This window comes from Alligator mississippiensis, chromosome 3 (assembly GCF_030867095.1).
Source record: "Alligator mississippiensis isolate rAllMis1 chromosome 3, rAllMis1, whole genome shotgun sequence".
Classification (NCBI taxonomy): Eukaryota; Metazoa; Chordata; order Crocodylia; family Alligatoridae; genus Alligator; species Alligator mississippiensis.
In genome coordinates, this window is record NC_081826.1 from 203,804,262 (window position 1) to 203,830,561 (window position 26,300).

Below are 26,300 nucleotides of genomic sequence, written 5' to 3' on the forward strand. Positions count from 1 at the left end.
ATTCACAGAAAACTTTTCAGAACATTAAAGCTCATTTGCCAGGATAATGATATGAAACATCATGAGCACAGTCAAAGCAAATACTCGAATAGTTTCAGATTTTTAAGCAAATAATAGGTTTCCCCTCTCAGCACATGTTCATTTCCTCATAGGAGGGAGGGGCTATTCCTGTGGGTCAGGCATAGAAGTGGGAATACAAATCACTCATGCTACAAGGTTGTCCATGTCAACCACCCTTTATGTGGAACTTTATTGAAGTCAGTGGGTTTCTGGAGGCTTTACTCTCTAGTGTGCTCTAGTGAATGCTTTAAGCTTGCGTGGACTGAGAGATGAATATATGAAATAGCACCTGGCTAGTTAGATGTTATGAGGTCCTGAAGGTTAATGGAAATAAATAGGAAAAAAATCAATATTCACTTCCCCAGTTTGGCATCCTTTGTGCATTTCTTTGTCAGGAACCTGGAGGATTCCTTTAAAATATATTGTTTATTTCCTTCAGGTTGGCGGTCATACTATGTTGCCCATTCGTTGGATGCCTCCTGAGAGTATCATGTACCGGAAGTTCACCACAGAGAGTGATGTTTGGAGCTTGGGGGTCGTTTTATGGGAAATTTTCACATATGGCAAGCAGCCATGGTATCAACTCTCAAACAATGAGGTATGTATAAGGCAGATGACAAAATGACATTGTAGGGTTCAATCAATTGATGATGCTTTGGTGTGAATGTCATAAAGAAATCACACTCTGTTTGGAAAGGATGACATGTAAGCTTCATATTTATCCTTGCAATAACTGTTGATTTGCCATATTTATGATACTATCCTGAGTGTTGTACTCACTTTTCTTCATGCTTTTTTTTAAACCAAAAGGTAAGGTTGTTGTACAGATAGGACTCAACCAAGCTGTAGAGTAGCTACCTTCCTCTTATGCAGACTGGAACTTGCCTTGGGTGAAGAAACAAGAAGGCAGAGACAGGCCTAGCATCTTACCAAAGGAAAAGGCTAGAGTATCTCTGCACAGCCTCAAGTACATATTTTTATTAGTTTGTGTGACTAGATCAGGGACAATACTGTTGTTCCACCTCAGGCTACAATCAGTGGGGGTTGACAGGATTGGAAGTCCCTCAAAGTCTACAGCAACTAAAGTAGCAACATTCCCAGCAATTGATATCTGGGTCCTCAGTCCCCAGCCACCTACCCCTGTGTTGCCTTCATAAAAAATATAGGATGGGATGATTCGGTTTGGCAGATGGGGACCTGCACTACAACAGCATAACCTGTTTTGCATGGGCAGTGCCCACTGCTGCTCTTCTGAGGTGGTAGTGGGTTGATGGGCAAGGAGAGAACTGGGGTGTACAAACTAAATACCCTTGCTGTACAACTGCTTGATGCTTGAAAATAGGAGAGGAAATCATCCTTCTGCTATTGCTACAAAACTGTAAAGCGCAATGCAGGGCAGTCTTTCTAACTCAGAAAGACACTGCCCCCCCCAAACACACATAATAAACACACTGGTCTGACAGGAGAGAACCTGGGTTTCAGGATTTGAATGCTACCACGTTTCTGTTTAATGAAATATACTCATATTAGTGAAGCTGATGGTACATGGTTACTGTGTCATTGGCTTCTACATTATGGTGTTTATCCCAGGTAACTTTCCAGTACACAGATGTTTATATGAAAAAACCTACCAATCGTTACCAGTAATTAGTGTACTTGTGCTTGGTCTCAGAAGACACTTGTGTGGGTCTCATGCTTGAACTGAGCCCTCAAAATGAACTACTCTGTCAGATGGGACATTGATTTTCCTTGGTTAGAATTTTGGGACCTTGATGGAACAGTTCTGCAAAGTTTATGCCACTGTACAAGAATGAGCTATTGTGTTGAGAGGATTTCAGCTAAGAGATCTGTCAGTGTAGCCCCTTTTATAAGAACTACTTGTTTACCAGGAAGGGTTGTAAATGTGAAGATGACATTTTAATTTAAAACGTGGTAACTATACCAGTATAACTCCCTATGTGGACACTCTGGCCAGGTACAGACATTACATTTTTACCGGGATAAGCGATCAGAAACTGATCTAAATCCATAACAGTACAGAAGTTCAGCACACACAGACTGGTTTAAAAATGGCAGAACCTGGTCTAAGATTTGCACCTCCCGCTCCCCCCAGGGCAAATGTGTGTTCTGTTCACTACCAATCTAAACTACACCACTTTCAGAAAACCATGTAACTTTGATTGACTCCACCGCAGGCTTTTTGAATGTCTGTACCTAGCCTCTTTTTCAGCTATAGAAGGGTGTTGTTTTTTTTCAGTGTGGCTTAAATTGCCTTGAAAGCAGCGTAACTTAACTTTTAAAAAAGGCCCCTTTTATTCTGGACTACAATTAATTCTTGTAACTGTGGAAACTTTCCACTGACTCTTAATAACTTCAAAAGTGCCAGAAGTTTATTTCAAGAAGGAATCAAAGAGTTTGAATGCAACATCTTTTGGAATACAATATCTATGTATAATGGATTTGTACAATTGCGGGGGACTCTCCCTTCCACCATGTTCTCCTCAGACAGCTTTCCTGGGATCCCCCACCAAAGGGAGTTCTGCACTGCCCAGGAGGTTAGCACAAAAAAGTTGTACAGTCTGAGGAGGTATTAATATTGCACAGATCCCATTTTTGTTCCAGGGGGAATAGTGTCCCCGTAGCACATCCCAGCTTCCAGCTTCTGCTCCATGCTTGCGACCTTCCATGGACAGATTCCTGGACCTACAAAGGATTTGTGCATGAAGGGATGATGCCACAGAAGTCCTGTCTCCTTTCTGCTTTCACCAGTTAATGAGAACATCATTTGAGATGGTCTTCTCCCATTATCCTTTAGCTCTGTAAATGAACCTGACTGTATCAAGGGTTTTAAATACACCATGCAAGAGAGTCCCATACAAGAGAACATTTTTGTCCAAACATCAAATAGATATGATACAAAACACAGAGTGTGAAATTCCCTGAAATGTATTGAATTCAGCAGAGCCGTCCTTAACGGTGGAAGCTCTGAGGAAGCAATTGACTTGCTGATGATGGAGAGAGAGGGGGAATGGGGAGGCTGTCCAACATTTCATCACTCTACTTATTCTTTCTTCGCTCTTTCACAGGTGATCGAGTGTATTACTCAGGGCCGAGTCCTGCAGCGACCCCGCACATGCCCAAAGGAAGTGTATGACTTGATGCTGGGTTGTTGGCAACGGGAGCCTCACATGAGGCTCAACATCAAAGAAATCCATTCTCTCCTTCTGAACTTGGCCAAGGCTTCTCCAGTCTACCTGGATATTCTAGGCTAGACGCTCCTAGCATTTCCTCTTGGGCTGAGTGAATGAATATGTTCAACTGCCGCCGAACTCCATTACAATGTGTTCTTAATTCTGACAGTATTAATGACAAAGATGCGGAGAAGCTTTCAAAGGGCAAGCAATGTGCACTTCTCCACCTGTAGACACAGTATTGACTTTTCAGACATTACTGAGATGTATCTCGTATCTCTTTCTCTCACACTTCTGTTTCTCTCATTTTTTCTCTCTTCTCTCTTTCTAATCAACCTGGCTTCTGCATTATTGTATCTCTGCATAGACAAAGGCCTTAAAAACCGAATCTGTTATATCAGCAGAGACTCCAATTTGCCCACCGCAACTAACAATGCCTTGTTGTATTTATGCCTTTGATGTGGATGAAAAAAAGGGAAAAAAATGACTCAAACTTTGGGACTTCTGCTGTACAGATACTGGGAGTTTCTATGGATTCACCTCTACTTTTTTGCTTTGCCATGTGGGTGGAAAAAGATGACTGGTGTTCTCTATGGGAAACATATTTCTAGCTGAGATAAAGCCAGATGGAAAGAAAACAGCATTGCATGATCCACTATATGGAGGAACTGTGGGATCAGATGGTATGCAACCCCACTAAAGACACTGAAATAATTTAATGGAAGGAAGGAAAGGAGTTGGTAAGGCTCTGAAAGCCTTTCTGAGGAGTAAAGGGATTGTTTAATAAAGTGTGAGCTTGGCTAGCATTTTCCATCACCAGATACAGTACAAAGGTCTGTGGAAAAGAAAAAAAAGATGCTGCCTACATTGCACAAGATTACACAATGATATAATAAACTAAACACAACCCCCCAATTTTGTCTTATAGTAGAAAATTGTGATATCAGTATAACAAATGTTCTCCAGTTAGCCTTTGGTCACACAGGCTTATTAATGTACAGTATTAATTTCAGGGTCCAGTATTGAAGCTGAGGACTTTGATAAGATTAGGACAAGCTGTAGATGCAGTGGCAAGTTTATCTTATACTGTGCTTGTCAGGCAGCATATCTCTACCCTTCTCCCTCCCCATTCCCTTTCCCCTCACTGTGCAAGCAAAATTGTGCATGGTCTTTGTCTATTAATGCCCTTTGTGCAGAAACTATCGTTCATCTTGTTGTACACCCTGATAGGCATAGCAAATCCATAAAGGTATAACATATATTTAATTAGAAAGAGCTAATGGAGGTCATTAGCTACGTTCAAGTGTCTTTACCTTGTTACAGATATGATAGGCCGATATTACACAAGTAATCTAAAACATGGAAATCATAGATTATGTTTGAGCCATGACAGGGGATGATAGTATTAAGTCCCTGGAGACAACTAGATGTGACTCTGTGGTTATCACTTGCTATTCAGAGTGTACAGACCCTGACTTCAGCACCACTTTCTGGTTGGTATAGTGGTGCCATTCCCAGCATCCACTGTTTCTTAATTTATTTATTTTTAGTTGGACATGCATTGTATGTGTACAGCACATGCATGGCACTGTGTAGACGGCAAGCGCATGGGCATATATGTTATTTTTCAAACAGATGCTGAAGATTTAAAATTTAGATTTAGGATTATTTTTATTATGAACTCTTACAAATGGAAACCAATCGTACCTATTCCTCAAGAACATTTTGCCTCCCTCTGTGAGGGGGCGTTATTGCAAAAAATTGACTTTTTTTTAATAATATGAGCCAGATCAAAGAGTAATAGTTCTTCATCTTTGTGTTGTGGTTATTTTATTTAATAAATTAAGCATTTTTATTTTTCTAAGTGTTCCCATAACATTTTTAATATATACTTTGCTTGCAATTATTATTTATTATGGCACTTTGTTTTTCCTTAATAAGCTTTTAAAGCCAGTTCAAAAAGATTTTGAACATTTTTGGAAGTAAAACAATTCACTGGATAAGTGATGAAGTTTAACCCTTCTCTCTGTCAGTGAAAAGAAGCATTACAAATAAACTTAACAATGTAATTATAAAGCCATATTCAGTATTTCTTTAATAAACCAGAAGTTATTTGTGAACCACTATTGACATGTAAATACAAAAAAAAAAAAGAAAAAAGCTAGAGGAAGATTGCTGTGAAATGGACTTTTAAGATTTTATCAAGGCTGTCTTAGAAATTCAGAGAGAGAGAGAGAAAGTCTGGTTAGATGAAGACTGAACATTCAGCAAAACCCATTCTCATGAGAGTCTGAGTTATTTTTAAAGGAAACTTGAAATTCAGTTTTGGTTTAACAGAAGGTAGACAAAAAGACTGAAAGCAACAGAGTCTACTGAGGCAACACTCTTAGTGTGAAGGGAGAGAGGGTCACAGGTTGAGATGGGAAGGTGCCAAACTCCTTTCTGTTGTATTCTGCCATTGTTTCTTACAAAACCGTGCATCCCCCTGTTCTCCAAGATACTGTTCTGTTGGAGAGAAGGCCATAAGCTGAAAGCAAAAAGGTGGGTTTTGCAAGTACTGAAAGAATATATACCAAAAAAAAAAATCTGCAATTTGGCTTAGTGACATCCCCTTTATACCTCACGAGAAGAGTATACTAGAGTTGTTAAGGAGAAAATAGTGTGTAACAATGCACTGTGCAATAACATACTAGTAAGTCAGACCTACAGGAACAAATGTTCCATAGAGCCAGAAGCATGGATGTACTTGGCCTCTCTCATAAGTGTGGGCAGTAGTGTATAAAAGCTATAATCAAAGTAGACAAGTTATTAAGTAAAGTTAAAACAACTTTTTTGTTAATTTATGAAAGGGGGTGTAATTGTAGCAGAACTAGCAGAAAGGAGGAAGAATTACTTTCAGATGGCAATGAGGAGTGAGAGTATATGTACACATTCGTTACGCTTGCAGCTTCAGCTAAATCTTGTAAACTGAGCAAATATGACAATCAGGCTCATTAAAAAAATCTTTCTGGACTATGCTACAAACTGATCATATATATAATATAAATTATATATATGTATTTACATATGGAATGCATATATACATAGTACATACATATATGTATATGTGTGTTATAAAGATTTAATTTATACATATGCAGACAGGCATATACAGAATATATGACTGTTTATATGTATAAATTTACAGACACATATTCTTACAAATGATAATTAGGATACAGTTTTATTAATAGGTTGATAAAGTCTGCTAAATAACCAAAATTCATTTTTTCTTTGATATTTCTTTTTCTATGTTTATAGGATTTATCTTTTTAACTTGGGTGGAGGAAATACTAGAATGCCAGAAATATATAGAACAACCAACATTTTTGTCCAAAAGATTGTATAAAAGCAGTCCTACCATTCTCATCTTATCCATTGATTTCTCACAGGGAAATTAACAGATTGGCTTCAAAGTTCCAAGAAGAGATTTTGATTTACTATCATTTCTGGTTTGGGGGCTATTGATTTATTGTTCAAGAGCAACATTGCCATTCCATTGGCATTTACACTTGTTGGAAGTAACAAAATAATTCCAAGAATGAGCTGGAATATTCAGACTGATAGAACAATGGTGAGAACGTCCAAAACCCTGCAGTAATAATAGCAGCAGCTAGTACTGGGCATTTTCCACATTCTGTCCTTCACCCTCAATAAATCTGCAGGACTCAGCAACTGGCTGTGGAGAAGAGTATTTGTAAAGCAACAGCACCCCATGATGCATGATGGAGTGTACAAGTTTTACAAAGAAGCTCATTCATTTTGATTTGTAAACAAATATATCTCTATATTGTCTACAGTTTAATAAACAATTGCCATTTATTTCTCTTTCTCTCTCTCTTTCTCATACTCCTCTTTGGAGCTATTTTTGTTATGGTTGATGTAGACTTTTACAAAACAAAAGAGAAAAGAAATTACCCAACAAAATGATTGAGTCACTGGCTGATGAAGTTACAATGCACATGCGTTAGAACAAGACTGTCTCTGGGTTGCTGCAGCCTGTAAATGGATTTCAGATACTGCTATCAGGATACAAGGGGTGGGTAAGGGAGGCGTTGGGGTTTCTAGTTGAAGATGAAGGTTTTGATAGCACAGAAAGCTGTATTTTCTTGTTGTCAGGGCTGGGATGAACCACTGCTACTCTGAGTCAAGAGGTCTTTGAAAAGCCTTAGTTAAAACATCTTAACATCCTTTATTTATTTCTTTATTTATTTTGCTACATTCATCACAAATATGAAGCAAAAAAATGTCTACGTGTTGCAGGGAAAACACTGTGAATTTCACAACAACAACCAAGTGACTATTTTGCCATCTTTTTAGCATACGTCTCAGGAGAAGAAATGGGAAATGATGGGTATCTTATTTTACTGTCTATGCATTCTAGACCAGGTCTATGGTGTTTTTTGTTCGCTTGTTGAAGGTTCTGAGCGAAGATTGGCTGAAATGTATTTTATAAACACAGAATACCTTGGGCAAGCATAGTAGAAGCTGCTTGTAATGGGGCTGTTTGACAGGAAGATGTAAGAAAACAAAAATCAAATCAGTTTTTTTTCAGAGGCCTATACCTTGCAGCTTAATGTATCTTTCTGTAACTTAAAGAAACACAAATGTTGAATAAGCAGCTAAGAATGTTTTATATACAAGTAATTCAATTCAATGTGGATGTTAAATTACATCACCAATAGAGAGAGAATCAATTTACTATATACTTAATAGTCCCAGCCCAGCTCTCCACCTATACTTTATGTATATATTTCTAGATATCACTCTCTCTATCTCTCAAGACCGAGAGGGAGATATCTACATATAAATATAGAACTCTATATTGTCACTAAAACTGTGACCTGGTGTTTAGAGCTATCTTTCTCCTTTCTTTTTAGTTTTCTTTTTTTTAATGTAATGTCTCTGTGTAGCTATTTAGTGGTTCTTGGGTTGCAATTCGTTTATAGAAATCCATTGCTTTAAAACATCCATTGCATCTTGGCTGATTTCAAAGTGACGCCTGAGTATCAGTGTTAAAAAGTTTTGTTTGTGAATCATGTGACCAGCTTCTCTCAACATGACATGGAAAGTCTCTTGTACTACAGTGTATTTAATAAAAATGATGTCTTACAATAAACAGTGTCATCCAAAAGAACGTAAGTGATACAATAATGATTGCTTCAAAATGTATAGTTTTCCTGAAGCGTCTTGTGTTATTTGAATGCTTTTGCTTGCTTGCATCCTGTTTAAGGAAAAAAAATGGTAATGATGAATAGTTTAATGTGATTGGAAACATGACATACTTGCACTCTAAAATTGTGCAAACTAAAAAGGATCCTGTATATGTACTACACTATTGTGAGTTGAAGAAAGAGTCTGAGAGGAATGGGCTACCTGCATGTACACTGTTAGGGCTAACTAAAAACAACCAAGCTATGTGAGAATATAAGCATCCATTTGCATATGGGTACATATGCCCTTCAGGGAAGATGGACATGTGAATGCTTGTTTGTCGCAGTTAGTTACCATGCAGTTCTGCAATAAGTTGCTTGCCAGCAGGTGTGAATATTTTCTGGAGGCTGTTTACATGCACATTTTCAAAACGTGTCTCTCATTAATCAACTAACAGAGTTGCTGTTTGGGTTTTATCCTTATCCTGATTTAGCAGTAAAATTTGCAAAATAGGTAGTATTAAGTTCAAGCCCTTGTGCACGGTAACTGAAAATGTGAAAGAGCAATATTCAGAGCAAGAACTGTATAAACATTCAGCATAATTTTAGCAAGTTGGTTATCATTGCAAGTTATTGATTTAATTTTAACCCAAGGCCTTTTGGCTTAAAGGAAAATAGTATCAGTGTCAGGCATTTAACTGCCTCATTGTAAGGAGACTTTAGTTGCCTAAGTTGCAGTTACGTACCTATAAGACATTTTAAATCAAGACCTAAGTGACTACAACTAGTTGCTTCTGCTAAGAGATCTATTTAAGATTGCAGGAGCTGTCAGTAAAAGTTCTACAGGTTTGAGGAAACATGATATTGTGAGAAGCCACCCCAGCACAATAAATCATTCAATCATGAGGCTCGAAGGTAATTCAAGGGTCATTTAGTGTAACCTCCTGCTCAAACATAGGATTCCTACGCCCAAAATATGCTTATGCAACCTCGTCTTCAAAGCTTCCAGTGAATGGGATCCCATTGTCCTACAGTTCTCATAGTTAGGGATATTTTTCATGAGACTTCACCTAAGTCTGTTTTGCTGTAGTTTGAACCCACTGCTTCTTGCCTGCTCTCTTTGGCTAGGAAGAATATTTTTTTTCCATCTTTATGGCAGCCCTTAAAATATTTTAAAAGTGTTCTCCTGACTCTTGTTAATCTCTTGCTCTAATGTTATGAAATTAGTTTGAAGAATAATTGATGTGCTATCTAATTAGTTGTCAATTTATTATCCAGTCACCTATGGCCATAATTTACCTCCCATGGTAACATGTGGAGTGCAGATAACCCAGGAAACTTCTAAGCTGTTAGTGGTAGGTTGCTGTACTGAAATAAACTAGCCACAGTGGCCTTGACTCTACTAGAGAACTGAGTTAATTACTATTGAACTGATAACACTTAACTGCCTTTAGTAGAAAACAGGAACTGCATGAGCTCTAGTCTCACTAAAGAGGTTTAAGTTTTCCCTCAAGGTCACATTCACACAGGCATCAAACATTTCATATCCAACTTGCATATTCTGGGTGTTTTTTCAAGGCCAGATGAGAACTTCAAGATAGCAGTGGAAAGGCAGGTTGAGCTGTTATAGTATGTCTGCATCCACAATGACACTGAACTAGTTCAACTAAACTAGTAATTAAACTTTCTGGAAGGGAGCCTGTTGTACCTTAGTGCTAGACTGACTGGGGTGTATTCCCATGCATATGCAGGATTCTGCACACAGTGTAGGGATTATAACGGACTTAATTTCCCCCTGCATAGACCATACCAATGTGATGATTCTCCTGTTTCCGCTACCTCGACTCTTCAGCTGCCTGAGGTACCCTCTAGGAGATGTCTCCTTTGCCTACAGTACCCCAGCAGTTAACCAAGTATCAAGCCTTAGGCAGAAATAAATACCACAAGTTGCTACACTCTTTCTTATTTCCAATAAGTGGAAAGGAATATTTGGTTTTATAGGACCTGATCAGTGGGAGAGTTGCCTGCAAGGAGCATTTTGGATCAGATTTCCTGCTCAAGATCACCAAAGCTTGATACACAACTATCTGCTTAAACAAGAAATTATTGCTTTTGTCTTTCTCCTGAACATCTTTGGGTAGGAGCCACACTCCTAAGTATGCTGCACACTCTGAGATTCACCACCTTTCAGAGATTTAACTTTACACTGAAGAATTGCTGACATTGCTCCTATTACTTTCTGTCCACTGCACCCACAATGATCAAATGTGGTTTCATCTGCACATTGTGATGCCTTAGTGAGGCTGACAAGCTTTTAGTCAATCCCAGTGCTCCACTATGTGATGGACAAACTCTAATGGTTTGTTTAAAACCTCTATCCACAAACTGCAAGGCCGAGCATGATTTCCCGTAAGTAACTTTACATAATAATATTTTATAGGAGCCTATTAACTCTGGCTTTCATATATGGATAATGTATTCATAGATCCCTTTACCCTTCCTATTGTTTTCTTAGAGTGCACAAAAAACTGTGGAAAAAACCCTGATCATTCTACAAGCTGCTGCTGCTAGTCCTATGGTTTTACAAACTTTCACAATTGATTTCATGCTGAAAAAGACTGTCAACCCCAAGCAGTAAATGTTTCATATAACTGTAAAATCAATAACTTGGATAACTATTATTTAAAAAATGATTCACAGTTCCTATTCATTACTCCCATTAGTATTTTTAATGGCCATAATAATTTTGTTTGAGGTCCCTGGAAAAGCTCATGTTGCACAGAAGAATGATGACCTCTGAAAAAAAACCCAGAAAGATTCCTTAAATAATTAGAAGAGAGTTAATTACACTCAAACAATCTTGTTCCTCCAGGATTGCTTAGCAAAGTGATTCCTTATTAATCATATATTGGGGTCAAATATGCACTAGGTAAAGAAAAAAAACATAGTCACTGCCCCAGAAATCTTGCAATCTGAGAAAGCTTGTTTAACATGGTACATACCTGGCATCTCTTTGGCAATAGTGTAGTTTTGTGTAATCATAACAGTTGCAGGACTGAGGTCTAACTGTAGACATGAAGCAATGCAAAAGGAAGCGAGGATCATAAAATTGCTGATGTTAGTGTATGGCAGTATGAGTCACACGCATGTGAAAATTGCCATCACCAACATGACAAGTATAATTCATCACCAACAAATCAACAAAAAGATCTAAGTTCAGCTTGGGAGCTACCAAATCAAATATGTTAGTGCTTTTTGCGGACTGCTCCAGTTTTTTAGCTGAAATTAAAAATAAGGAAATGGGTAAAAGGAAGATGGGCCAAACTATGTCACTGTACTTTGACGTTGGGTACCTTTGATTCAGGAGATTAGGTTATTAGGCTTATTAGGAGCTGAAGTATTTTGCTTTTGTGCATTGTGTACTGTATCTGTCACTGGCTGATGGTTGTTTAATCCAGACTGGGTTTGGAGGAAGGTTTTATATGGGTCTCAAAGAAGTGCCAGGGCTGGCATTATATTATGACAGAATTCTGCCACTTTGTAAGAATATGTTTACCCTAAGTCAGCTTGTTTAAATACATACTGAATATTACTGCTTCCCTTAGTAAGAATGGGAAGATCTTTTTTCATATGTCCTTACTTTTTCTTGTCCTTGTGATAAGGTATTTAGCAGAATTTGCAGATTCATTGGAATCTGACATAGCTGCATCATGAACACTTCTGCCACGACCTCAAACTTGTGACCTCTGGGCTGTCAACTGTGTGCCTTAGCACCGGCACTACCCTAGCCCTTTATTTTCTAATGTGATAGACTATGAACAGAATATAAAGTGGTTACTGGCAGGTTAGATGTTGGTTTGCAAAGTTGGTAGCACAGCTGAGGCTAGCTGCAAATGATAATATTAACAAAGCCAAATATTAAAGAAATCAGAGTACAAATAGTAAATTTGTGGGGGCAAATGTCCTTAGTCACACAGCTGGTAACCCATAATATTTTCACTTAAAAACAAATCTGTACTCCAAAGTCACATAATAGAATCATTGGGGCTGCAATAATACTGCTAGGAAATTCACTGCCTTTAATTTCAGAACCTCAAAGCCATTTGCAAATATTTGTGAATTGTAGTGGTATGCAACAGAGAGACATGCCCCTTCTGTAGGAGCAGCAGCTTATGCAACTATCTGGGCCTTGCTAAGACCATCAGTACTGGATTATCTTCTAATTGGGCTATTTTTCCCAGCATGCTTTTGAAGGACTGGCCCTTTAAATAGAGCTAAGCTGTTGTCTTGAGGTCATGCCTGTAGATTTTTGCATCTCTTTCTTCCATTGAGTAAGTGCTCTTAACTCTTGGTATGCCTTTCCTTTCTTGGTGAGGAGATGGCATAACCTCCTGCAGTTATTTCTCACAAATCCCTATGTAAATAGGAAAATAGTATTATCTTCACATTAAATCTGAAAAAGTATAGCACAGGGCATAAGCTTTAGTTGCCCAGTAGTAGAACCATAAAGTGAACCTAAAATCTTAACCCTCAGACTTCGGCTAAATAAGCTCTGCCTCCACCTAAGCAAGGCATAATGAACAATATAACCATACATTTGCTTCCCTTCATCAGAAATCTCTTCTTCCTTCACCAGGAGATGTTAAAACAGCTAAATCCAGTGGGTTCCAGGGACCTTTTATTCTTCCATAGATAAGTTTCAGGTTGAGATGCTGCTAAGCTGTGCTGCATGTGATTTCTCATTCCTCATGATCTGTGCTTCATGGATCCTCATTTCTTTCTTCTCCACACGTGGATCCTGGGGACTTCTTTAGCCCTGAGACTACTGGTCTCCCTGGGGTTAAAGGGGACTGGTAACAGTAGGGTTCAGCCATAGACCTGTAAAGAGTATTATAGAATGGACCGTAGAGGGTTCTGCAGCATCTGATGCCTATTTAATTGCTCTAGGAGTGGAAACTTGTTCAACACTAGGCCTCTGCATCTGGACAACAAGTCACATTCAGAACTGTCAGTTCCAGCACCTTGAGGATATTTGCTTCCTTGACTCCAGTCAGGTTAAATCTAAACCCATGCACTGGCAACATGGAGGAAGCAACACCTTCCCTCCATTATCCTACACCATGTCCTCTATGGTAGGAGAATGGTAAAACTGGCTGTGTCCTAGAAAGATGAAAGATGGATTAGCTGCTTGAGCATGCTCTTGTTCCACGATTCCATGGACAGAAAATGGCAGGTCTTGTTTAGTTCCAGATTGCTCACAGTTTATCAGAATCGGCTGTGTTTATTAAAGCAACTTTTAGGAAAGTGGAATGTAGCAGCATGGCTTTTTAAATTACTGTACACCAGTTACAAGGCAAATATGTGTGTGCATGTGCATGCACTTGTATCTGTTCATGTTTATTACAACCTGGAATGACTGTGATTCACTATAATAGCTATCAAATAGTTGCTGGGACATGCTTTATTCAAACTGAGAGCATGGACAGCTTTGAAGAGTAGAATGGAGTAAAATATGGATGTTTTTGCTTTGGTGGCCAAACTGGAATGATGGGGGGTAGGAATGACTTTATTTAGGTTTCAACTGAAATGTTTCATTCAACCTCAAGTGCAATGCTTGTATCATTTGACCTCTTTCATTTTGTCAAGTTTTTTTTGTTTTTCTTCCATTTTCTTTTGAATTTTCAGGTTATTTGCCACCCTTCCTTGCCCACCCACCCCTACAATTTTTTTTTCTCTTTAGGTCAATTTTTAAATCAATAAATGCCATTTTAAAGCAAAAGGTCAAAATATTCCATATTGCAATTGTTAAAATGCAATGTTTAGGTATTTCCAGAATGAAACATACCATCTTGAAAAGGACGTTCTTCTTTTGCTGAAACTATTTACTCCCAATTCACATGCAGTTTTGACTCACCCAAAGATTAATCTTTTTGGTGACTTTGCACTAGTGGAGAGCTACCTGGAGGCCGGTAGCTACAGAATCATGGCACAGTGAGCTCAACTGGGTGTCTAAGGAGCTGTACTGTGACATCTCTCAAATGCCCACAGAGGATGCATCTACATGTGAGCTTTAATGTGTAGTAGCTTATTTTACTGCATATTAACGTGTCACATAAAAACCATGTGATTACACCAATGCACAGTAAAATAGGCTACTGCAGGTTAAGCATCATTTAAAAACCATGAGCATTCATTACTGCACATTAAGATGACTTAATGTGCATTTCTTTAGTGCCTCGCGTTGGAGGTACTAAATTGAATGTGCATTAGAAAAAGTGCCTTCATGCCTATGTAGACATGCCCAGGGTGTGACACACTGTGGCCATTCCCTGATACATATTATAGAATCCCATTAAATTCTTTGTTGTAGCTTCATGAATGGTTTAAGATCTGTCCTAAAAATGGGTAGGAAAGAGTTAAACTTTCAGCAAGCCAGAAGAAGGAGCTCCTCATGTTGTCCAGAGCGAGTAAGACCTCATTCGTCATGTATGTGGGAATAATGTACATGATACTGACCAACCAATGTTTGCAAACATTCAGACAAATAGGGCCAATGGACTTTTGCCCTCTCTCATTACATCTTCAGCTACCATTGTAGTAACCGAGTACAATGTAAATGCAATGAAAGCTTTTTGTTAGACCCCCTTAGATGATGGGCACTCTCAAGGGCCAGTGAAGAGGTCCTGACTATCACCCCCCACCCCCCCCCCCCCCCCCCCGCTCTGCTCAGGGAGGAAAGAGCGTGTTTGTGGGATGTAACAGAAAATGCACTTCCCCTGTATGCCTGGGAATGCTCTGAACTTCCATAGGGCAGCTCTCCACAGCCTCTGATATGGGCTGATGCTTAACAGGCATGACTGAGTTGCTTGTAAATAAATAACACTCTGACTTCTCTTGTCATGTCATGACATCTTTAATCGACCTTTTCCTACCATAACTTTGTTTCTGCAGGCACCACTTTCTTCCAAATGATGTAGCTCAGTAGCTATGCCTTCTGTGTCTGAGAAGCTATCTGCTGCAGGTGGGGTTTCACCAGTAAGTTACTGGCTGCTAGGAAAGGAAAATGAAGATGATCTGAATGTGTGTAACAGCTCCCAGAGATATATGTCCCTGCTGCAGAGATAATGTCTCCAGGGGTGCTGGAGACATATACTAACATGATCTGCTCCATCCTCTAGAAGGAAATTATGTACAACCCCTTTTGCAGCAATCCAGGCTTGTGCACAGGACAGTGGCTCATGACAATGGCTTTGTCTCATTCCTCCTGGCCCTGGTTAGGGTTCCTCCCATGACTGCTGGTGTTGTGTTGTCAGAACTCGAGTACTGGGAATACACGTTGCATGTAGGAAGAGGGAAAGGTTCCTTCCACCTCCCTGCCCAACCCCTCTGCTAGGAAAAATCTAGCTTTTTTCCTGCAAAGCAGTCAATAAATCAATAAATCATAAAGGCATGACTTTATTGCTTTACTGGTCTTGAAATTAAAATACAGAGAGACCTGTCCTAGCTTTATAGCACTGATAAAATCTGTTCAAAAGTGCCAGTCTTCATTGTTGCAGGTACCATTTCAATACACCTTAGAGGCATGCGTACAAGTCATGGCACCTTTCACTCACTTACCTTGCTCTGAGATGGTCCCGTTGTAAAAAAGCAGGCTGGAATGATGAGCAGAAAATGTACTCCCCTTTCTACCCTTACTATCTATCCTTGACTCCCAGTTAAGTTGGTGACTTTGTCTCAGTCATCCCATCTGTTGTTTAGCATTTGCAGAGTCTTCCAGTTTCCTATTCAACTCATTGCACTTCCATCAAAGTTTTTTTTTTTTTTGGAGATATTTTGGGAATCAGCACACACGCACATACACAAACCAATTACTAGATCCCCCAGCAAGTACAGAGATGAGAGAAGTATAACCCTTCTGTCTCCTAGCAACAGAGTGGGTAAAAATGAAATCCAGAGACCTGGTTGCACAGCAGTACTCTGTATGTAAGACATTTGCGCATTTTGCTTTTGTTGTATTTGATTGCTATTTCTAAAACTGGATTTTTATTCATTGAGTGATTTTTCTGCACTTAAGTTCTTCAGTTCAGAGCTCCACTGACATCCTCAAATCCTATCATTAACATTTCAAACAATAGCAACCTGGAGGGCACTGTTGTTACAGCGCCATCAGTTAGTGCCTCCTTTTGGAAGCACTAAATGATGGTGCTAAATAACAGCGCAGTCACAGCTGTCACTGCACCGTGCTGGTGGTGCACAGTTATTTTTAGCCCCTATGTCGCCATAGTGATGCGCTATATCAAGGGAGCGCATCACTATGGCGATGTAGCTGCAGTGTCATGGGTTGTGCCTGCTGACACTATGTTGCCATAGCATGTTGCTCCAATGACACAGCATCACTTGTAGACATGCCCAGCATTGTGCAAGCTGCTCCAGTGGTGCAGTCTTTGTCTAAGTGGTACAGATTTGATGATTTGCAGTGTTAGGCACTAAGGTAGATAGCACTGGAGTTAGTGTTGGATCTTGCCTGTCATCAATAATATAACCGGCTTTAAAAATCCTAACACTTTGAGAGGCCTCAAAAGTGTGCAAAATTCTGTGCCAATTTTGTAGTAGTACTAAGGCTTGCTAGGGACTCTTCTGAGGCCATTAATATACTTTTGTTTGTGACCTCTGTACAGCATTTGAAAATGTAAGTCCAGTGTTGTAATCATGTGGCAGTTGTCCTCTTAAAAATAGTGAAAACAACGATTGCTGGGTGGCATTAAATGGTTAAGGAGGTTGCAAATATTTTCTTCTGAAACTAAAACCGTGACAGTGCACTGCAACCAAAAATGAAATCCTGCGGAAATCTTTTACACAGCAATGTTGCTGCCTATTGAGCAAACTGATCATTGTAAAGGGAAAACACCACTGCCAGTGCAAGGGTAGAAAAGGCATCGTTAGTAACATGGTTTAAAGATTTTTATTTTCTTACAATTAATGTTTTCTGCCACACCTTCCCCTTTAAAAATGTTTCTATTAATGAAGGACATAGAAAGCAATACTTACCCTTTTCCGATAAAATGTTTAAAATATGCATGCTGATGCTTTGCAAATGAATTCAGCAAAGATTTGATCAGTTCTATCTTAGGCTGCAAAAACATTATTGCCCTTTGCTTTTGTTCTCATACAACTAATCTATGAGCCCCCTATGAGCAGTAAATTCAAACGGACTCATGCACACCAGCTTATTTTTCTGGTGATGCTTTAGTAAGCCTAGTGCTGGGAGCCTTGATCTCACTGGCTACCTGAAGTTCAGTTTCTGCGTATTCCAATTCAGCTCTGACATAGGGCTTTTGTCAAGAGAGACTAGTTACCATGGCACTGTCTCTAAAATAGAACAAATCCAACACACATCAATACCTGTACAATAAATAGAATAAAGTACTACTTATAATACATTATTCTGCATTCACTGGGTAGTAATTTGTGCGGAGGGCTGCAACTAACTCTTTTACATTTAATTATGGGAAAGCAATTCTTCAAATTGGAAATGCACTGTGCTTGGATAGAAACAGAGCACAGTTGCTTAGTGATTAAAAAGACAGAGCACTGGTTGCTAAGCTAAAGGTATTAACAAGGTTGCTCTTCATATGGGGCATTTATACACGTGCTCCAGGAGGCTGACGGGGGGGGGGGGAAGGTGGGTCACTCTAATTAAAGAGCCCGGAGCATCACATGTATCAGCATCCCCACACTGAACAATGGTGGCGGGGGTGCTTTAACTAAAGCTCATCAAATGAGCTTTAAATTGCCCTGCCATCATTTTTCAGTGCAGGGATGTTGATGCAGGCAATGCTGCAGTCTGCTGGAGCACAGTAATTACCACGCTCCAGCAGACTCGATTAATCGAGCCTGCTCTGACACACTGTAATTACAGCACATCGGAGTGACTTCACTATACATGTATAAGCACCCATGAAGGCTGCTCCAACTCCAGCTGTCTTCCCCAGGAGCTGGTTTATGCCCAAGTTAACAGTGGGGCATGAGAGCCAGGCCTAAGATTACATAACATCGTATTATATTTGGCAGTGAGACATGGTCACAATTCTAAGCATCTGTCCTACAAATCTCACCACGCCACAGAGCAAAGTCTCACAACAAGCCCCAGGCTGCGCTGCAATATCTTGTTAGATACAACCCAGCCCAAGGCACTCCCAAAAATAGGAAACACCTAAAGATTACTACCCCCCCCCAAAGAAACCCCAATTATAAACACGTAACAGGGTCTACAGCCCTATCCTCTCTCTGTGACCATTGGCAGTGTTTCAGGCCAAAACACAATGAGAAACATTTCCATCCCATTCCCAGTATAGTGCGTTCTCTGACATGTGGGTGTTCATAACAACAGTCATATTTGTTTTGCCAGTATCAAAGCAGTGCGAGTGTGCAATAAAAAAGAGAAATGCTAGTTTTTTCTTCATGCTCTAGTATCCAGAGAAGTAAACTAAGCATGCTTTATTGCTGCTGAATGCTTTATTACATTTGATTGACTGTGATCAATGAAATACTTATAATGGGTATCTTGGGCCCTACAGCAGTTAATGGCAAATTTTTCTTGGATTTACATAGAACTTATGCAGACTTGTGCATATATGCCCAAGGAGGAAGGGTTGAGGGCTCAGGACCTTAGTCACATCTACTATATTTCACTGACAGCACAGTAAGCTGCCTTTTTTCTAACTACCAGAAGGCACAGTAGTGAAGTTTTCTGTTCACGTTTCTTATCCTCCTACCTTGCCACTACATGCAGTTATCATAACTCAATAGCTAGAATCCTACAGAAAAGGAGTTGAAACAATTCCTGAATAAACCATGGAGTTGTGAATAAAATTTGAACAATGATAAAGGAAGGATATTCAGGGACAAAATCTGGAAATACCTACCAAGCGAAAATATTATGTCAATTCTCCCTTTGTGTATCAAACCAACCACTAGTCTCAGACAGGATAGAGGCTGAACACTTCTATTGACTTAGCTCTAACAGTTTTGTTTCAGTTTCAAAATCACTCTTCATGTTTTTCACGATATTAGAGTGCAGATTGAATACATAGCAAACCAAGTCTGATATGGCTTTGAGATACTGATTCAAATAGGTGAAGAATGTTAACAGATGGACGAACTGATTCCTTTGAACAGAAGTCTGGAGTCCAAAAGACCATGCATTATATTGTGAGGAAGAGGACAATGGGATGAATCTGAGGTAGTGTCTGAACATAAGAGTGACCTCTTCCCTATATATTTCAAGTTCTACTGTGTTCTTTCATCTGCAGCTATTGAACTACAATGGCATAATTAGATTTATGCCAAACTAGCCTCTCCAGTTGCAAACCAGTGTTCAGAGACAGTCAGCCATGTTAGTCTAATGTCAGGAAGAAGTTAGGCAGGACAGCACTTTAGAGACTACCTGGTTCAGAGAGGTATGACCTTCGATAGGCAACAACATAGTTTATCAGATGCTAGTTACAATCAAGCTTGCACAACTGGTGCACTAGTGTGATAGAAACACTGTCCTATCTATCGAAATACTAAATAATAAAATGGTTACATAAGATAAGGCTCAATATATCTGTTGTGAGTCAGCATACAATGAAGCTCTGTTTTTATAGGAGGCTTACCCGACTCCCGAAAACCAAAATGAGCACGATCAGAAATAAGCAAGAGGGAAGACAGAAAAACACCACAAGTTGATAGCCAGAATTATACAGAGAACGATGAGAAGAAAGAATCTTGTGCTGGTGACTGTCAGCTGCAGCATGGACCTCCCAGACTATATAGTTAAAGAGAATACTCATTATTCCAAAGCATTTTATATTTAAAGATTAGTGAATCTTGTTTTGTTTATCATGGAAAACTGGAACAGAATATAAATGGGCAGAGGTGAGTTATCTTAATTAAACTCCATGAAAAGTGAAGTAAGATTTTTAACTTTCTTATTTAAAAGAAGCCATTCAAAGAGTAGTCTTGACAGCCAGCTTAATGGATATTAAATCCCATAAATTCTGCCTACTAAGGTTAGCTTCTGTCTCCTTTCCCAGAGTGCACAGTCTCTACAATCTGGTGTTTTAACAAGATGAATTTACAGCATGATTTCAATATCCCATCAGAATCATTTTGAAAACACTTAAATGTAGTCCTTTGGCAGTGATTTAAAAAAAAAAAATCCATATTAATACTGAGTCAGGTATCTACGTTGTAGCTGTATTGGTCTCGAGGCAAAAGGAATCAGAAGTCATAGTAGAGGTGATATCTTTTATTAGGCCAACTAGATTTTTGCAAACAAAGAAAGTTACACACACACACACACACACACACACACACACACACACACACACACACACACACACAGACAGACAGATAGATAGATAGATAGGTAGATAGATAGGTAGATAGATAGATAGATAGATATAAATGTACCAAGATCATTTGATGCTAGTGTAGTGCAGCATCTGAGTACAGAAAAATGTATATTCATTGGGGAAATAGTTATCTGGTAATGCTTAACTTTATACCAAAGTTAAGCATATATATATTTTTATTTATATATATATATATACACACACACACACATATATATATATGCATATACTCTCTCTCTATATATATATATTTACATGCTATATACTATATATATACACACACACATTTATTTATATATATACATATATTTTATATCTATATATATATATACACACATATATACACACACACACTATACTATTAAATAATTCTTTTTGCAAAGATCTAGTTGGTGATAAAAGATATCACCTCTACTATGAGTTCTGATATCAACACTGGTGGTGATTTGTTGGTGATGCCATCACTTGCAGGAGTGGCGCTGAGCTGGAAGATGGCTTCTTGATTCTGGATTGTGGCTTCTTTGTTCTTTGCTTTCTTTTGTTGCTGTTACTATGCCTATGAAGATGAAGATGAACAGGCTGAGATGAGATGAATGTTGAGAGCATTAAGATGGCATTAGAGCAGCGTTTCCCAACTGGTGTGCCATCAGGCCTGTCCAGGTGTGCCGCGGCATTTTGGGCTGGAGACACACCCCTGCTGCTGCTGCTGCTGTAGACACAGACAGACAAGGAGCACGGCTCCAGCCCAAAATGCCGTCTAGCTGGTCGCGCTCCACCCCACCAGTCCATGTCCAGCTGACCGTATGCCAACCCTGCTCCCCGGCTTCGCATCCCGTGTGCCACGGTGCTTTTTTATTTAGGTAAGCGTGCTGTGGGGCAAAATGTTGGGAAATGCTGCATTAGAGAGTATGCATGTATGACAGTACTTAAAGATTGAGGAGTTTGGAGGAACTTACACTCTTTTTTCCTCAGTCTCAATAACATGAGCATGTCTCTGCAGGGACTTGCATTGATTCAAATATCAGATTGCTAACACTTTCTTTTATTTCATGGAGTGGTTTTAGCATTTTCAGGTAATAAATTTCAATTTTTTAATCCACAGGGAAGAAAATTGTAAATCTTAATTTTATGGTTTTATTGCTTTTTGTCTTAACAGGGAAATTCTCAAAGGGTCTTTAAAAACAGTGTTAAACATGTCTTGTAGTATTAAACTCATTTTCTAGGACACCCTTTAGTTTCTATAGGGTTTAACTGGTGCTCACATTTGGTTCAAATGTACCCAAACACTAATTTCTATGTAAAACACATTCAGGTCTTAAAACAATCTTAAATTAAGATTCCTAAAGAGAAAGAGACTGAGTGTAAATTTAATTGTCATCAAAATGTACTGCCATTTATTTATTTATTTACTTACTTTACCAAATCTTGCACTCAAACTTTGATATACAGTTAAGCATTACCAGACAAGTAATAATTTCCCCAATGAATATAATTTTTTCTGTACTCAGATGCTTTCTTACATTAGTAACCCATTAGCATCAAATGATCTTGAAACGTTTTTACATAAAACCTCATATCATCCAGATGCTGATAGCATCAGGAAGTTATTATAAGAATGGCTTGTATTTAGATATTTGAAATATATAGTACTGTAACAGGGAATCAGAAGCTCCTGTTACTTTTGGGGGAAAAGCAGCAGCAAAGAATTCCCCAGGTGGAGGGAAACACTGCCCTTGATGAGCAGGCTGCAGGGCTTCAGAGGCAACTAAATGCAGGGAATGCAGGCACAGGGAAAAGACCTCCTGTCCAGGAAGGCTGCAGAGGAGTGACTGGCTGACAGCAGAGCTGCCCTGGGGAGGTGCTGATGGCTTGCAAAGGAATACAACCCAGGGTAGGGGGAGGTTTCGTTGTACAGTCAGTGAGGTAGTATTTATGTTTGGACCTGGTGTGGGGATAGATTGTGTTATAGCCACTGGGCTTACTCTTTTGTTATAGTTTATACCAGTGGACTGGTAGTGACTACAAGGGGAGGAATAGGTCACATGGTGCCAGAGGGGCACATAGTGCCCTGCCAGGGGTTGGGCCAAAGCCTGGTGATTGAGGTGGCCTGAAGCCAGGAGAATTAAGGGTCAAAAGCCGAGAAGGGCGAAACCAGGGCCAGGGGCCCAAAGATGAAGAGTGGTGAAGCCTGAGAGGGGCAAAACCAGAGCCCAAGAGCGTGAGACTAGGGCTGGAGCCCAGAAGCCAGGACCAACCTAATTGGCCTAGGCATAAGGGTCCAGCTAGAGCAGAGGAACTGGGAAGCCAGAAAGGATGAGGCCTCAACACTCAGGAAAATCTCCTTAATGACTACTTCGCATCACTCTTCCATCGGCCCACTGGGATCACCCTGCCTGACAAGAGGTAGGATCACCAGAAGAAGGGTGAACCTGCACCCATCATTATAACTGATCTTGTGAGGGAACACCTTAAGAGGCTGGACATCCACAAATCAGCCAGCCCACATGGAATGCACCCAAGAGTGCTAAAAGAAGTAGCTGAAATTATAACACAGGCTATGGCGAGGATATTCGAGAACTCGTGGCATTTGGGTGAGGTTCCTGATGATTGGAAGAGGACCAATGTGGTGCCTATCTTCCAGAAAGGGAGAAGGGAAGATCCAGGGAACTATTGGCCAATTAGCTTGACCTCAATCCCTGGAAAGATCTTGGGGAAAAATCATCAAGAAAACCATTACCAATATTCTAACCGAAGGTAATATTCTGAGAGAGAGCCAACATGGCTTCATAGCAGGTAGATCTTGTCTGACCAATCTGATTTCCTTCTATGAGCAGGTGATACACCACCTTGACAAAGGAGAAGAGATGGATATTATATTTGTGGACTTCAAGAAAGCCTTTGACCTGGTGTCCCATGATGTCCTCATGGAAAAATTGGGGAATTGCAGCCTAGACAATTTCATGGTCTGATGGCTGGGGAACTGGCTCTGTGGCCAGACCCAGAAAGTGATAGTTGATGGAACCAAATCAACTTGATGCACTATAACCAGTGTCATCCCCCAGGGCTCCATTCTCAGACCTGTGATCTTCAATGTGTTTATAAATGATCTGGAGTCGGGTGTTATAAGCAGACTGGCTAAGTTTGCTGATGACACCTAACTATGTGGAAGTGTGGCCACCCTAGAGGATAGGCTGGCAGTTCAGGCTGACCTTGTTAGGCTTACAAGGTGGGTGGATCAAAACCTGATGGCATTCAATGCTGAGAAATGCAAGGTGTTCCACCTTGGAAAGAACCCACACCACACTTATAGGCTCAGCAGTGCTATGCTAGCTAGCACCATGTCTGAAAGAGACTTAGGGGTCGTGATTGACCACAAGATGAACATGAGCCACCAATGCGATGCCGATGCATCTCAAACAAGATCCAGGAAGTCATCCTCCCAGTTTACTCAGCCTTGGTGAGACCACACCTGGAATACTGTGTCCAGTTCTGGGTTCTGCAATTTAGAAAGGCTGTGGAGAAGCTCAAGAGAGTCTAGAGGACAGCCATGCAAATGATTATGAGGAGAGGCTGAGAGACATGGGACTCTTCAGCCTGGAGAAGCGTAGGTTGAGGGGTGACTTGGTGGCAGCCTTTAAGTATATAAGGGGCATGCACCAGGAACTGGGAGAATGTCTGTTCACCAGGGCACCCCATCGGAAGACAAGATCCAACAGTCACAAACTCTTGGAAGACAGTTTTAGGCTGGACATAAGAAAAAACGTCTTTACTGACCGAGTCCCCAGGGCCTGAAATAGACTCCTCCCAGAGGTGGTGCAGGCACCTACTCTGGATTCCTTTAAGAAATGCTTGGATGCTTATCTTGCTGGGATCATTTGACCCCTGCTAACTGCCTGCCCTTTGGGCAGGGGCTAGACCCGATGATCTTGCAAGATCCCTTCCAGACCTAATGTCTATGAAACCTATGAAACAAGTGTGTAGAGGTTTGAAGTGACCTGGCATTGACTCGGGGGCAAAGTGATGACCATTAACACCTGTGGCTGTAGGAGAGGTCAGAGACTCTGGATTAGCCCTTAAGGTAATTAGTGCACTCAAGCACAGACAGGCTGGGAGGGCCCCACCTAGACCCTGAGGGCAGGTTGGGGATTGGTGGGGTTCAGGAGGAACTTGCATATTGACAATAGACAAGGGATCTCTCTGGGACCCTGGGTAGCCTCCCCTCTTCGGAAACCAATAACTATACCAGGCATGGCAGGTGGGAGAAGAGGGAGGGTACCCAGAGAGCTGGAGCAGGGCAGCAGTTTTGTAGCCACCAGGGGGCATCACAGCCACCTTGGTACCTGTTACAAGTACAAAAAAACAATTAAAATCATACCATTTTTCAGCGTTTAATCAACAGTCATTTTAAGGAGAACGAAGGTTTTAAAGTGTTAGTATAAAAAAACCCCAATTTCAAATGGAAATTTTTAAGTCCATACTAAGAATTCTAAACCTAAGTTTCACTCTTTTCAAGGAGGAAAAGCTGAAAGGGTCATATTTATGACTTAGTTTAGAGCTCTGATACTATAAGGCTCATTCCTCTTTGGTATAGCCTGAATTAAGAGTAGTTTTTCTTTTTTTTACACATGGGTTTCTTCTGAAAAATAACTATCTTATAAAATTTGGAACAAAGAACATGTCTGTGCTAGACTGATGTATCCTCTTTGAAAGGAAGCTCTTGTCTGTAGTTCACTATCTTCATGCAGTTTTCCAATTTTATACCAAAACAAAACAAAAACAGTCTTCAAGCAAAACAGAGTTTGTAGTTGTACCTTAGCCTGAGTAGGCTAGGTGATATTTGAGACCTCATCAGGTTGTTTCTTGCTGAAGCAGAATTGATAATAGAAGTCAGATATGTATTTTGTACAATCCTCTCTCACTGCTCAGTGCTTCTCTCACTATCCGCTTTCTGTTTCTTTTAGTTTCTGACATACCAAACTAATTAGCGCCCTAGCACCTGTGTTTGAGCCCCCAGAGAAGCCTCTTGTACCACAAGACCTGTCTTCTGGCTAGGCCTGCCTCTGCTGGCCTGTTCTGTGGGAGGCAGTTCCTTTTTTTTTTCAGGTGTCACTATACATAGTGACATTTAACTGCTACTTCATTTACCCTAAATTAAAGGGGCATTTATTCAAGGTACAACCTTTAACCAGGTTTATGGATAGTAGCACCCATTAAAACATTCCAGCATAACAGCTGCATCTCAGAAGCTGTGTGAACACATGTGGAGGGAAGAAGTATGGTTATATACCTAAGAAAGTATCATGCTCTGCAATTTTGGTAGTAGTCATTAGCTGATACAAAGATTTCCTAGGAATTTCTTTAATTAGTTTGCATATTTTGTATGCTATGATAAAGCAATAACAAAAACCAGAATCCATCCCAGCAGCACATGAGCTATCATATCTTCCAAGCCTCTACAT

General features: G+C 40.0%; 1 protein-coding gene across 3 annotated transcripts in view; it reads left to right on the forward strand.

Annotated features, from left to right (window-relative positions):
* NTRK2 (neurotrophic receptor tyrosine kinase 2) overlaps positions 1-8,427 on the forward strand; it is a 324,464-nt gene extending 316,037 nt beyond the window's left edge. For all 3 annotated transcript variants that reach the window (XM_019478098.2, XM_006272070.4, XM_019478097.2), the window contains 2 exons: positions 500-658; positions 3,147-8,427. In XM_019478098.2, coding sequence (XP_019333643.1) covers positions 500-658; positions 3,147-3,332 — 345 coding nt within the window. In that variant the 3' untranslated portion in view covers positions 3,333-8,427. The remainder of the gene's footprint in view (positions 1-499; positions 659-3,146) is intronic.
* Positions 8,428-26,300: the final 17,873 nt, after the last annotated feature.